Source organism: Helicoverpa zea, chromosome 7 (assembly GCF_022581195.2).
Source record: "Helicoverpa zea isolate HzStark_Cry1AcR chromosome 7, ilHelZeax1.1, whole genome shotgun sequence".
NCBI classification, from domain to species: Eukaryota; Metazoa; Arthropoda; class Insecta; order Lepidoptera; family Noctuidae; genus Helicoverpa; species Helicoverpa zea.
Window position 1 is genome coordinate 7,319,834 of NC_061458.1, and position 15,480 is coordinate 7,335,313.

Here is a 15,480-nt window from a genome sequence, read left to right on the forward strand (position 1 = left end):
CACTTCATAAAACAGTGACACTTTACCACCTATCCCACTCATTAATTATCCAGCAAACATTTTAGCAACGCAATCAACAACACTTTGAACGGTGTCCATCAAAACGCCCGAGTAAATTATAAAGCACTATTAAAGGGACTTCACATAAAAGTTATGATATTGCCCACCGTCCAGGGAACATAAAATCACCCCTTTCTCCCCCGGTCCATTTTAACGACTTGTATAAGATGTGCAGCTGAGACACACTATGTTATATTTTTCATTGCAAAGTCAAGGGGAAGTTGGGCAACTTTGTACTCGGTTTACCGGGGGCAAACATTTTTATAGCGAACTTGCAATATTTTGCGGTGGATTTAATTTAAAACGGACGCGTTTTCAGCATAAAACTTGAAGTTACTGGCTTAAATATAGCAAAAATACATTTTTATTCAAGGGAAACTGTTATTCTTTATATGTTTAGCTATTTTCGTGAAACCAGCAAGATTATTAAATTTGAATACTACGTAAGTATTTCAAATCCACGGCGTTGTATCCACGAACGTAGGAATTAATGTTGTCATTTGATGATTGGTAATGGAAATTCTCTTCTACATATATTATAACACATAAAATAAATATATGAAAAAATAAGTCCAATTACATACATACAAATGTTGCAAACAAACAGGAAGAAAGCGTAACATTTGTTTGAGCAACACATCTTAAAATTCACAGCGGCGTGAAATCTAACCCTATCATATGGTATTGTGGCAATATCTAGAGTAATAAGTTTTCGAGCACGTTTTATATTGCCCGTATGCAGAGATGGTACTCTATTTGTGTCACTTAGAAAACTGACGTACCTCGTGGCGGCACGTTGCTTGAATTATGAAACTGTGGATGCGGTATTAAGTTTCAAGTGGATGTTAATCCATCGAATGGATCAAAAGATTAAGCGATTCTTTTATTTGTCAACAGTGTTCAGTAAATATGATGTGGTCATATTAAAATTTCAAAAAAGTTACACACCTTTCAATTTATTTAAATCTGCAACATCCGTAAAAAAGATATAATTTAAATATTTTCATCATCATCATCATCATCATCTCAGCCATAGGACGTCTTTAGAAGAGAGAAATATTTTATTACATTCAAAATCATGAAAACATTTACCGTATTTACGATATTCTTACTTCATTGTAATCGACTCCCGCAGGTACGGTAGCAAGGTAATTATACTTCTGCATAAACCTGCCCCATTATAGCAAGCATAACTACTAGGCCAGTAGTTATCTAGTTATCTAACTTAACTTTAACATACTATAATGAAGGCTTCGCTTAGGTACATATTGTATTTCATCTTCTAATGAATCAACCAACAAGAATTAAACACAGGCAGTAAAAAATAACAGAAATAATTTGATCTGGACAAGCAAGAAATATTCAAATAAATTAAAATAAAAAACACACGTTTAGTTTCCTTTAGTAACACAGTTAAAAAAAATACAATATTTTTACAAAGGTGAAGCCTAAAAGTGAAAAGAACATTACAATAGAATAGTGTCAATATTCCTTTTCATTCAGATAATTCATTGCTTTCGGCTAGCGCGAAATAATAGAGAGGGACGTCCCATCCCAAAATATTGAGGAAAATCCAGCGTTTCGTTTGGAGCCAGAAACTGAATAAGTAATGGTTTTACGCGATACCGTTATAAAAAAAAAAATATAGGTAGTTGATAAAACTAAAGTAATCTATGCACCCCTAAAAACGTAAAGGCTTTCACAGTCCACTACTAGTTGACATAATAGTGATTTGTGGTCCAAGTTTCCCCGACCTCCCCACTCTCCCGCTGACACCCAGGAGAAATAACTTGACTCGTACTTTCTTAACGAAATGATTGCCTACGTGTACGTTGTTAGCCCTATTTATTTTGGGGTGGGTTTTATTTACCCTCTCTCCCCGGTGGATAATTCAGTTTCTAAGAATTCCGTATCGACCAACTGGGACGCATAAAGTATTTTTGCTTTCTCAAGGAAGATCTTACTCAGTAAATGGAACTATTTACTTAGTTTTCTTTGGGTCAAAACTATAAATGCTCCTTGAGAGATATTCTCAGGCTGCTATAAATACGCATAGAATAAATTCTAGCAAAATATCATCGTTATATTTTTAATTAAATTGAAAACTTTTGATTTATATCTTCAATTAAAAATATTTTTCAAATATAAAAAGAAATGCTTTAAAATGAATGTACCTGAACTTTACGTGGACTGAAGAACTTCAAAAGCGTTTACAGTTTCTCAGAGTTATTTCAAGAAATGTTTCATTTGGTGTGTTAAGTGGCTCGACCGCTTACTACTTAGCACTTCGTGGTCTTCAAGTGGCTATGTTAACTTCCTTTAAAATGTTTTATGAAGTTTTGAAAATAGGAAAACGTTAAAATAACTGTAATAATTAAATGGCACATCAAAGTATGAGCACATTGAATTACTTTCTCTATTATTAATGTTAATACCAAGCCACATAGCCCTTCTTCGTGGTTTGAGGATTCTCTCGATACGCAATCATCTGGCTACTTTTTCTATTATATGTCAATAATTTACAGTTCAAAACTATCTTATCTAATTGCTAAGCTGAGGCCCTTCAGCCATGTAAATGGCCGTCATGTTCCGAACAGCCAACACGTCACCATTATCATAATATATCTAATTATCACTCTGTAAACTACGTCACACCGATGCATCATCACGTTATCAGCCTGTCAGTGCTTAATCATATGAATTATTATTAAGATTCTAACTCCATACATGAATACATCATACAAAAAGACCAATAAGATATTCAAAATTCACTATCAATACAAGGGTTCTGAAAATATCTCATCATCCTTTTACCAGCCTTTTCCCAGCTATGTTGGGGTCGGCTTTCAGTCTAACCAGCAGCAGAGTAATATAGTAGCAGAGTAATATAGTGTTTTACAAGGAGCGTCAGCCTATCTGACCTCCTCAACCCAGTTACCCGGGCAACCCGATACCCTTTGGTTAGACTGGTGTCAGACTTACTGGCTTCTGACTACCCGTAACGACTGCCAAGGATGTTCAATGACAGCCGGGACCTACATTTTAACGTGCTCTCCGAAACACAGTCATCGATGTCCTACATATACTTAGGAAGTACATACAAACTTACAAAAGTTTCATTACTACTACTACTAGGTACTTGCCTAACCTAGAATCGAACCCACACATTCTTACAAGACAGGTTGATTTTTTACTAGGCCACCACGACTTTTCGCAAAAAGGAATATCAAGAAGGCTATGAAAATATTTACATAGCTAACTATTTATGACCCCAAACATCATTTTGCTTATCGCACTTGCATAACTGCATCCTATAAACTTACACGACGAATTATGTGTCTGTCCCACTAATAAGTATCTCAACATGAAACAGAACGGCTTCGGCGAACAGTGTACAGAACAGATCAAATATGACGGATAATCGGCACACACTGAGATTAGCAAACACGGTCGCTATTCCGCACTCGGCTCCGTATGGACATAGCACTCGACTTCTTCTATCGGAAATCCACAGAGTTCACGCATCAGGTACACTTGAGTGTCAGGCAATATTGACCGCCGTCACTGATTCCGCTGAAGTCCCTGTTTAGCTATGGATTTTTGTTTAAATCCTCTCGATATCTTAGTCTAGTAGAGCGCATAAAAGTGGTCATGTTTTAATACCTTTCTACATTCACTTATGAATTTGAATTTTCTGCAGATTCATTCTTGATTTAAACATGCATGGTATTCGTATTTTAAGCATTCCACAATCTGCCTTGACGAAAAGTAAACAACCAGGGTTTTAGCAACAAATGGAAGTCACTAATTCTATGGATACAGCGTTTATAATATAAAATAAAGTAAGAATACATTAGTGCATAAATAACCCTTAATAAAGATAACTCGGTTAAAGTTGTAAACGTTCCTTACAAGTTTATATACCAGTATGCAACCGCTTCTCCGTAAGATACGCGGTATTACTTTAATCGGATTAAAACTTAGTGATTAATGAATATTATCATTGTACTGTGTCACTTTAGGGATCTGATTCTAGCTTGATGCGAGTTAACTTAAAACTATGTGACACAATGATCTATTAGGCGCATGTAACATTATATCTATATATAGTAAATCATATATATAGTAAATTTTTATTCCAAAAAAAATAACAATGAAATAAGAATATTTATTTAAGGTCAATAACTAGATTACAGATACCTTTTTAGATGACATTTCCATCAGAAACCATTCAAAAGGTCACCATACATCTGTACTCATCGATATTAACATATAATAAAGGCGACATAACCATATTATAATTCTCGTAAAATGTACGTCTATCGCCATAATTGTCCATTAGTTTGCGAAGCAGCCAATTACGCGTCCATTAGGCGCGAATCTCTCTAATAGCAATTTCGCCGTAGAAACTTAAGAGGCGTCGTCCTATCACATTGAATAAGATATAGTAAGGAAACTCCATAAGAAAATAAGTTGAAAATGGATACGTAAATTATTTTGCACATAGAATGGACTTACAAGGGGAGAACATAGCTTGTCGTACTATGCCAATAGGTATTATAGTGCATGTGTTCAAATAAAACTTTCAGCTTCATATAAACTTTTTCGCAGTACCTACCCGACGTATGGGAATGACCAAACAAAAGTTTTAGGTGTATAGGCTACAATAGTACAAAAGGCTCGACAGTTACGAATTTTACTATGAAAAATCAAACAATAAAAGCAATTTGGACCTCTGTCCATACATACATGTAGTATGCATATATGTAGCAATTTTTAAACATTATTTGCTCCTCAGCATATTTGCATGGTCATGTAACTTTTATGAAATTGATTTACTGTATTCATCTTTGCTGTGACTGAAATCTACTACGGCGAGTTTCGTATAATGAAACAAGTGACGACCCAGATAACACATTTTATCATGGAGACATAGTTTCAATAATATGTTTTCACATAATTTGACACCTACATAAATTATTTTCCCCATTCGATTCTATATTTATTTTATTGTTGTACACTTCCAAATGCAAACCAACCACCCGTTGCATAAATTCAAATAATAACCAGTGAAAACGAACGATGCAAGTTTGAATGTAACGGTCGCACCGCCATACTGTTTCTAACTTAAAATCCATTCGCGTCAACCGAACAATCCAGTTATGCAATTGTTTAATTGGTTAACAACCGGTGGAACATTAGAATAAAGTTGCATTGATTCGACAGTGTTTCAATTCAATTTAAATTCTGCAAAATGTTTGCTGCTATAATTGGGGTTTGTAAGTTTGGATGTTTGTGATTTCATTTAATAATTTGCGCTGTTCAAACAAAGGTCACTGTATGTTTAGGTGTTTTGAAGGCCCCCGTATCAAAGTTTTGGGTACAGTTATCGTTCTTATGGTAATTTGGCCTTGACGGTTATGTAAGAAATTGCATTTGGGACCACTGTAGTTTCTTGAATAGCCAATTAAAAATAATTAAATAATAGCCATTGTTTTATTACAATAAAAGTACTTAAAATAAATGTTTCGTTAGAACTATCTCTCTACGAAGGACGTACTGTCCTATGTATTTTGTACACAGCTATACGAAGACTAATATATGCAGCCATTACCAACCCTTAAAGTTTTAATTACAGTATATATGTTCAAACATGAGGTCGTGAGAGCAAGTTTGGCACTAAACCTTTTGTTCCGTTAGCTCAATCGTCTGTTATATGTTGATACACATTACACGTACCCTGAACAGCTTTTAAGAACATTATTGTGAAGTTGGAGTTGTTATATCCTAGAGAATTTTGAGAGCAAATAACTAGATGTAGCATTAAACCAGTTTCTTTCATCTACATTTTTTCCAGGTAACATATATATAATTTGAAATGTATCATCATCATCATCTCAGCCATAGGACATCCACTGCTGAACATAGGCCTCCCCCTTAGATCTCCACAGATATCTGATGGAGGTGACCTGCATACATTAAAATATATGTTTGGACTATTTATTTTCTCTTTCTACATAAATCAATTCTTCAAAAAAATATTATGAAGGTTACACTTAGGACTCATAAATCGATAAAAGTCTAACCTAATATAGAATGAAAAAAACTTTGTACAACAACAGCACTTAACTCTAAATTCACTTAGCATAAAACAACACCTTTCCAATGGATAGAAGTGGATAAAAGTTTGCTTTTATCCAATGAAAAAGAGCATCCAACAATACTTTAGTGGAACATTAGCCAATAGGCGTCAATACAAATAAATAGTCTCGGAACACATTAGCGAGCAAAGTGCACAACTCCATTATGGGCCTTACACACTGCTGTCACATCGTTTTGAGCTATTTCTGCGATGTAACTGAATTATGTATACTTTGCTCCACGTTAGTTTATGAGAACATCTTTTGGGCGACGCCATTTCTCAGGTTCTGTGGGATTTCAAGTTTACTTAATTGGATTTCTTATCATTATATGTATCTATTATCATCTTATATTTTTTACTATCATATACCTAGGCGTACTTCATTCTTCGAATAAATATTTATTCAGAATTAAAGTTAAATAATGCTGAATTTTAAAGATATCTCTTTAAAGCCACATTTTCATGACCCCATTTAAAGAAGGATTATTTTACGCCGAAAAGAGTTCACTGGACGTCAATTACTGTTATTCCATCGGTTTCGGTCCATATTGGATTCAATCTAACTGTCACCACCTGATTGAAAGCCCTGGCTGTCCATGTGAACGAAAACCCTGCAAATATTTTATATTCTATGTAACTATTCACGGCGTGCTCGGAACGGATAGCTCGGTCACCAATTCAAATAGGATTGGTTTCTTGTTGGAAGCGTTTTTGGGTCAAAAATATACGATTTTTGATACGTAAATGTTTTAATTTTTCGAATTAAATGTAAATGTTTGCATAATTTTACTTTAATGTGCTCTTCAATTACTATTGCACTACTAGCAGCTCTCACGGTTTTTCGGATTTCGGTTTCTACTTTCTGCATATGGATAAAAAGTGGCCCGTAAGTAGTTTTGAGATTAGGTATTGTACCCGCTATAAAACTGCCATTGGCAAATACCTTTTTTGTAAACATCTTAATAAATAAACAAAAGCTCATATAAACTTTTCTTAGCCTTAACCACGACAAAAACCGCTCATATAAAACTACATACAAGTTGGACCTAGCCAATAAAAGGTGGAGACAAGACTTTGCCTCGACGTCCCAGGGGTTGCAAACTTTTGCACGGCCCGATGATATCAAACCAGTTATTCCACCAGGAGTATCGTCTTCAGTTATGGAAAAAAAAGATCCAAACCTCCTTTTGTAATCAAACTTTTCTAGTTTTTTTTTTTGTTTGAAAAGTGGATGTTAACAACTATCCCACCCAAAACAAAAATGTGAAAGGCTGCCAAGTTCGATAATTGGGAATGCTTCGCCTATAAAAGAAGTGAGATCTGAATAAGTACCAAGTTCCATTCACATACCTCAGTTAAAAATAGTTACTTTTTAATGATGTTACTTGGCAAGTTTTCACACACCTTGTTATAAACCTACTAAATGCAAGTATATAATTTTCTATTAAAACTTGCCAAGTAATATCATTAAAAAGTAACTATTTTTAACTGAGGTATGTGAATGGAACTTGGTACTTATTCAGATCTCACTTCTTTTATAGGCGAAGCATTCCCAATTATCGAACTTGGCAGCCTTTCACATTTTTGTTTTGGGTGGGATTTCATTTATTTTTGTAAGGTTGTTTGTTTTATTTTTTTCTTATGATTAAGATAGTTAAGGAAATATCTCATTTATACTACCTTTCAGATTTTTGAATATGCCCTATGCTTCTTACAAAGAAATAAACTAGATTAACTAATTGGACTAGATTTACCAACTGACTGACATGACATGTTATCATATATTATGTTCGTGGATCAAAGATACACATTCGTTATTTTCGAAAGTGACTCACACTTGGCCGTTTTCAGATTTTTACTTTACTTTGACTAAATACAAACCTTTTTAACGAATTTCAGATCGGTACAACCATTCGAAGATATATTATATAAATATAGATAAATTTAGTTCGTTTTAGTTCCTTAGGGGTATACATTTACACCAGGTATAAATTTACACCTTCATTATTTTGAAACTGACTCACACTTGGCCATTTTCAGATTTTTCCCTTTACCTTGACATAAAGACCTAGCTCCATGCCAAATTTCAAGTCAATACGACCATTGGAAGTGGTCTAGGTTTTTGATGAGTGAGTCAGTCAGTGAGTGTATAGTAAAAATAGCGATTTTCTGACGTCAATATCTCAAGACCTACAATAGGTATATTAATGAAATTTTGTATTTTAGACAAGTGAGGGGGTCTCAACAGATACTAGAAATTTGATATGCGTAAATAAAATAGATTTTGAGTTATAGGGGGGTCGAATTTGGCCCGAAATGGTTCGTGTAATATAACCCACGGCCGGTGTGTCGCTTTTTTTTGCTCGAACTTGGCGGACACACTGCCGTGTGTCTAGATGTACATAGTTTTGTTACGTAAAATTACGGTGTACTAGCTTTTCTCACGGTTCTTCGCTCTCTACCCGCGGTTGTGCCCGCGTCAAGTGAGAACTTCTTCTCGTACATAAACAAAAAGTACCCAATATGTAATTCTGATATATAAGCTTTCTAACTGCAAAATTTCATCAGAACCCATCTAGTAGTTTTTGCATGAAAGACAAACAAACATCCATACCCAAACATGTTATGGACTCTCTTTCGCGTTTAAGTATATGTAATATTAGAAAGTTACTCAAATATGAGCAGGTACCTATTAATGTGTATTAAGTACATACACGTGATCCATTACAATGAATGTGCTTCTCGCTAAAGGTATAATTGTCACAAAAAGATCTTAACACCGAGCTTATCAGATTACCACAATTATTAAAGATAAATAAAATTACTTTCTTAATAAATATTTATGAGGATAATTGGTACAAATTAAGACATTACCGGGAAATTTTCTGCGGGTAAAATTAGAACGGCTAATATGAGCGTGCGGGAGTGCCATTGTAATTGCGCAATAAACGATAAAAGGGTGACGTCATGGGGCAAGGATAGGATAACATATTTTCTTAATTACTGTGTATATTTCTTGGTGATAAGTAATTTTTGGTGGATGCAGACTCCATCTTAAGTTAATTATTATTCCATTTTGAGTCAAACAACAAGAGAGTGCTAAGTTGTGCCTCATCATCATCATCATCATCAGCCTATCGCAGTCCACTGCTGGACATAGGCCTCTCCAAGTGCACGCCACTGAGATCTATTTTCGGCTTCTCGCATCCAGCTCCTGCCAGCCGTCTTGCGCAAGTCATCACTCCACCGATCCTAAGTTGTGCCTATTTCAATATAACTGTTAAACGATAATAAAGTACATAGGTAATGATTAAGAGCATGTTTTGTGCCCTTTGAGCTCATTATGCTCCAAAACTGAGCACTGTTAATAAGAGTTCAACCAAACTCTATATATTAATCATAAAGTTTCACATTAAAAGTGCCCCGCTTAAAGTTGCTTATACATCCTTAAAAATGTAACTCATACTTATTTCAAGATCCCCAAGGAAGTTGTACATAGAAGCAGACGCCTGCGACGTAAATAAATCTTGGAAGATACAAGCGTTCTTGCACGGTCTAACTGAAAATCAACATTGGCGCGACCCTTGTTTGTCCATTAGCTTGCCGCTAACTGTGCAAATAACAAAAGAATGGCCGACAAACGTTGACAATGTTTGTTAGCATTTTGATGAAAATTTTGTGCTTACTTTATGTTTGGTGTAGTCTTTATCTTGCAGAGAAACGTTAATTTTTCAAAGGGATCCCTGGTGGCATTACAATCCTTATAAGAAAAGATTATTAATTCATATTCATACATATATTATGCATTTGCATTCCGTAATGTTACAATATTTGTTGACGATTTAGCAGCCCAATGTAAAGTAGAATCACTTCGATTGAAATATGTTAATTAAACCTCCATATACAATTGTGTCGTATCTGTTTTTTATATACCTACTTCTTTCCATTGCTAAACTGTCAGCAAATGACATCTTCATATTTATAAACATGTAATATATGAACAATTCTACTATTTTTATACTTATATTTTATTTTATATTTTCTTTTTGAAAGCAATTTTACAACCGTTTGAACGACTTTACGCCCTCCGTGAGTATTTCAACTCTATATCTATAAAAAGTAAAATGAAATAGGTACCAAAATTGGTGTTAGGCTAGATAAGCCACCTATCAGCTCTCTAATAAGAACAATTCTGACCAGATACCTATTGTTTAAGCTAATTTTATTTCCTACACTATTTATCCAAAAAGAGAATATCTTTTTACTTTTTAACAATACTAATTATTTCCAGAAAATGAACTATTCATACAAGGTTCGGGACGCCTGCGGTCCACGGTTCGAAAGAGCAATTTTGACGGAAGGAAATAAACGGCACTATAATTCAACACCGTTCATTCTCACGTTTTGTAAGTAGTACTGCAATTAAAATACTTCGTTCAGATACAATTATTATCCGTGTAATCGGTATAGCTGAATTTATATCAATTTATAATTTCCTTCCATCCGCAGGCGAGACAGTCATAACAGAATTTGACATAAACGCCTTTATAGAATTGGGTCTAAAAATAGTGAGATTCAAAATGACTGATTTGTCAGAGGCAGAAAAAATTAAGTTACTTTATTTATTGAAAAGGGCGGTTAATTGGTGTTGTGAGAAATACAACGTCTCGACCTGGCCAGTAACTCTGTCTGCTGATGTTCCTAACGCTTGCATTAAAACAGGATCTTTAGAAGATGTAAGTAGGTATAGCTTTTTATGACCCTTTTCTACCTACATAATTCTATATACACAGAGATTTAGTAAATAACCGAGTTTTCGGGTAGACGTATATGAATACGATAATAATTGTGAAATAACTCAAATTTTGCAGCAAAAATGCATGCCTAAAGGTATGGAAATAAGAGAGAATTCCATTGTGAGAATTACATCTGATAAGGAATTTATAGACAAATGTAACAGTGAGCAAATTTATGTTGACGACCCATATATGTTGCCCTGTTTGGTTCCTGGGATCGAAATAACTATTAACTTTGGATCAATAGTAATGGTTGTTATTGAAAAACTGGATGATAAGAATGTTAAATGCAGAGTCACGAGTGGTGGCTACATGCAAAACTTTTGTTTTGTTTGCTTTCGGGGATTGATACATATAAAACCAGCGTTGATTGAAAAAGATTTGGAAGTTATTGAATTTGCAAAAACGCTTAAGGTACTTATCATCTTAACTTATTATTTTATCCTTGAGTCTTTGTATGTATAGGTAGAATCATCGGCACGAATGTTGAGCGCTGACCTTCACCTGCGCAAAAGTGATATATTAGCAAACAACCAATCCCGAGTGACGGCTATGACGCGATGCGCTGCGGGCCAATCACCGCTTTAACCCGCCCCCGCGCCTCACTTCATACCACAAAAGGGACCCAATAAATTACTTCTGCGCAGGTGAATGTCAGCGCTCAAGATTCGTGCCGATGATTATACTGCGGATAATAAATACATTTTGTTAATATCATGTTTCAGTTCGACATCATAACAATAAATTCAGTACGGACTGCACTAACCGTGAAGCGAGTCAGAGAAATGACAAAAGAATACAAACCTTTGGTGTTGAGTGCTATATGTGAACAACAGGGCTTGGACAATATTGACAGCATTGTCGATGTAAGTCATCGAAATTATGACTCGTAATACTCTTGGACTACAAAAAAAAATAGAATAAACTTTCAGAAGCTATTAATATTATTAAGAATAGGAATAGTAGAATGTTTTCAATTATTTTGTTTCAGTTTTACTCTCGTCATTTTTTTAATTAGTTTACTTTCAGGCCTCGGATGGAATTATTCTGGCTGGGGAGTTCGTATTTTTTGAAGTAAAAGACAAATATAAAATAATAACTATACAGTTATATGTTAGTGCTAAATGTAGACTGGTATGTTTTGGTCATGTTGTTTATTTTCCTACATCATCAAAACAATAAATGTAAAATGATCATGCGAAAAGAAAATTCAATATTTTATGTATTTGCAGAAAGGCAAGCCGTTATACTTATCCGGAAAGATTCTGCAAAGCGTACTGAGAACGGGAAATGCAAATAGATGCGATATTAATGATATAACTAATGCAGTATTGGAAAGCAGTGGGTTTGTGTTGCGGTCATTCAAAGATCCGGGCAATATGGTCAAAGCTTTACGGACCTTGAGCGACATCTGTTTAATAGTGGAACCTTTGACCCGGTACGACACAACGTTCATGAGACTTGCGATGGAGGTTTGTAATACATTTTTGTAAGACATTACAGCAGAATACAGTTTAGAAGAAGAGTTTCTAGTCAGCAAATGTTGTTACTTCTTTCCGCACCACCTTTTTTTAAGATATTTTTATTTATTTATTTATTTATTCCTTTATTTCAGGCAACTAGGGCCCATAAAAATACAAATACACATATATCGTACATTACAATACTTATAAACTAATACATAAAAATTCTCCATATCAATATATATATACAATACTATATCTATAAAAACTTAAACATACTATAAATACATAACAAATATTCTTAAAACTAATGCACACGATGTGTCGGCGTCGTGTTACGCTGACTGGTGTCACGTAGCCGGCCAAGAAACCGGCGGTACAGAACACCCTTCGGCCAAAAATCTTCCTTGAGGACCTTCTCGAGACCTTGTGTCGGAACACGCACCACGAACGAGTTAAAATTTGTGTTGTGACGCGGTTCCAACCTCACGACCCTCAAGGTCCAGCTGGTCTTCACGCGCAGATATTCCACGACCTCCTCAACCTTCGTGGAATGGTGCAGCCTGGACACGTACAGCTGCGTCGTCGGAATAGCTGGACGCAGCAGCATATTGGGCCCCGCCAGCGCAGTACCGCACTGGTTCCGACAAGGAGGTTTCTTTTTCTTCCTCTTCTCGACCTTGACGAAACCATCCTTGTCGCACGTGTCGACCTTGGGACCCTGCCTTCTCAAAACCTGGTTTGGTTTCGATCGGCTCTTCTTACCCCCTTTTGTGGTTTCCGCTATTTTAACCTGCGAGTTTTGTGGCTCAACAGGCTTCTTAGCGGCTACAATTGCTGCGTAGGCTCGTTTGGGGGTTGACGAACCTACACGAGTCATCGTCTCTACCGATGTCGAGGCAGGGACGGCGGCGGCACACGTTGCAACGCATGCATTCTCGGCAGTAGGCGACGCATTCGAGCCCGCCGACTCGAAACTGCAGATGGAGGCATTTTGCGCCCCGCGACGCGTGTTCACATTTCTGTCGCCGTCGGTAGGTGACCTACTTGCAGAAATTGAATTGCGCAATGCTACTAATTCTGCCCGTAGATCACTGATGGTGTTGTTGGACACCTCCAGCTGATGCTGCATCTCGGCCTGGCTTTGCTTCAGGAGTGTAATGTCCTTCAGCAGCCTGGTGACATCTACGTGGTCAAACGTGACGGGAGGAAGCTTGTGCAGGTCCTTCGCCAGGAAATCGGGCACGTCGTCCGGGTCGGTCTCCTTCAACAGCGTGACGATGTCTTGGAGACTCTTCTCTGTGCCATCCCTTCGACGAGACGGCATCTGGCTAACTTTGCCAAGCGTCGTGAAAAGCAGCAATTTAGCACTGCTAATTTCATCTTCCTTGAACGAGGTCTTGCAGATCTGCAAGATGCTAACCTCGTCCATGTAGTCGATGGCATGTTTAATAAATGCCAACACTTCGTTGGCTATGAGCGTTTGTGCACTCATAGCGAAAACCGGGCAGCGGCTATAGCCGCGCAATTCGCGAATTTAAAATTCATACAGTGCAGCGCAAACGCGTCCGTACTCGACCGCGTATGGCACTGGACTGTGATATAAAATCATCAGCCCGCTGTTGGTGCGCCAGACTTTTACTGACAGACAGTCATGTTCGTTCAATCTGGAACCCTTTGTGTACCAAGACCGTGGTAATAATCCTACAGTGCTGTTAGCCCCAGTGGTGCTTCCGCTCCACCTAAAGTAGAATAGACCTAGAAAATCCAAGAAAGTGACCTATCACAATGCAATTATGATCCTTTCTAGTAACAGAATATTACGAATAGAGGATCTATTTAAGCATAACTCCTTTTTAGTACAAGAAGCCTGCGACAGCAGCTCAAGCCGCTGTTGTGTCAGCTGTGTTGTTAGCCAGAATCACCCACTCTGCGGTCATCATCGTTCCGACTGTCACTGGCAGGACGGTTAGGCAAGTGGCCCATATGACTTCGGATAATATCATTATTGCTATCACTTCAAGTATCATAGTTGCCAAACAACTACAGCTATTCAAAGGAGTCATTGCTATCGTTTATGACAGTGAGTTTTTTTTTTAACCTCATGTTTACTTATTCGACTCTGGCTACTTATTATGTTTAATTGTACTTTCATGTGTATTCTATTTGGCAATTGTATTTTTAGAAAAGCCACGCACTGGCTGGCAAAATGAAATGGAAGCTCGTTTGAAGTTCGCCGTTTCGTCTGGTTTGAAATTTGAAGTTCTGAACTGTGGTAGCCCTTACGTGGTTCTTAGAAAAAGCTTACCAACCTCTTCTTATTGTGACCAAGTCAGCACTCTCTCAGCTCTCTCTGATACAGATATTGTGCGATTAGAGTAAGTTCCGAAATCTTTATTACTTACTTACCTTAGGTTTAAGGCCAATTTTCCCGTCAAAGTCAAAGTCAAATCATTTATTTCATTTAGGCCTTTACAAGCACTTATGAATGTCAAAAATATACTAAGTTTGATTCTAGTTGCCCAGATAAGCTTGAACTTTGCATATATTGAAAATTAAACAATGAAACCCGCTGTGAATATTTAAAAAAAGTATAGACAAGCTAAACATCATACAAAAAAATAACATACATGATTATTTTCAGGGTCGAAAGAAGGAAGGAGGTCACTAAAATACAAAAAGAGCTCATCAGTGAAAATATCAAGTAATTATTCAGTAACCTATTTGTAGAATATCAGGACAAGCAAGGACTAGGGACGAGCATTTGAAGTGAATTTATATGTACACTCAACACGTCAACCTGTACCTACACTATATAAGACTATAGAAGAATAAGGAAAAAAGATTTGCTTGATTATAACATAACTGATTCACCTTCCCAAACATTCAGGAAGGTTTTTTTCATATCCGTATGTCCCAACTCAGAGCGCTCCCGAATATTTATTTTGTTCAAATCAGGTTTTAATGGACATCTTTATTTGTGAATTTTGTATTCAATATTGGTCTATTACATTCTGTT

At 36.4% G+C, this 15,480-nt stretch overlaps 1 protein-coding gene across 1 annotated transcript; it reads left to right on the forward strand.

The window, feature by feature from the left end:
- Positions 1 to 10,496: 10,496 nt before the first annotated feature.
- LOC124631831 (pyruvate kinase-like) lies at positions 10,497 to 15,203 on the forward strand. Its single transcript, XM_047166455.1, has 9 exons — positions 10,497 to 10,608; positions 10,712 to 10,938; positions 11,074 to 11,412; positions 11,724 to 11,864; positions 12,028 to 12,132; positions 12,231 to 12,470; positions 14,322 to 14,544; positions 14,647 to 14,839; positions 15,106 to 15,203. Exons 1-9 carry the CDS (start codon positions 10,497 to 10,499, stop codon positions 15,167 to 15,169), a joined length of 1,644 nt encoding a protein of 547 aa, XP_047022411.1. The 3' UTR covers positions 15,170 to 15,203.
- The last annotated feature ends 277 nt before the right edge of the window (positions 15,204 to 15,480 follow it).

Excerpts from the sequence above, each read along its gene's own strand:
- LOC124631831 (XM_047166455.1), top strand. The coding sequence starts at position 10,497 with ATGAACTATTCATACAAGGTTCGGGACGCCTGCGGTCCACGGTTCGAA. Across the intron at positions 10,939-11,073 it reads AAACAGGATCTTTAGAAGAT|CAAAAATGCATGCCTAAAGG; the intron begins GTAAGTAGGTAT and ends CAAATTTTGCAG. Across the intron at positions 14,545-14,646 it reads CATTGCTATCGTTTATGACA|AAAAGCCACGCACTGGCTGG; the intron begins GTGAGTTTTTTT and ends TTGTATTTTTAG.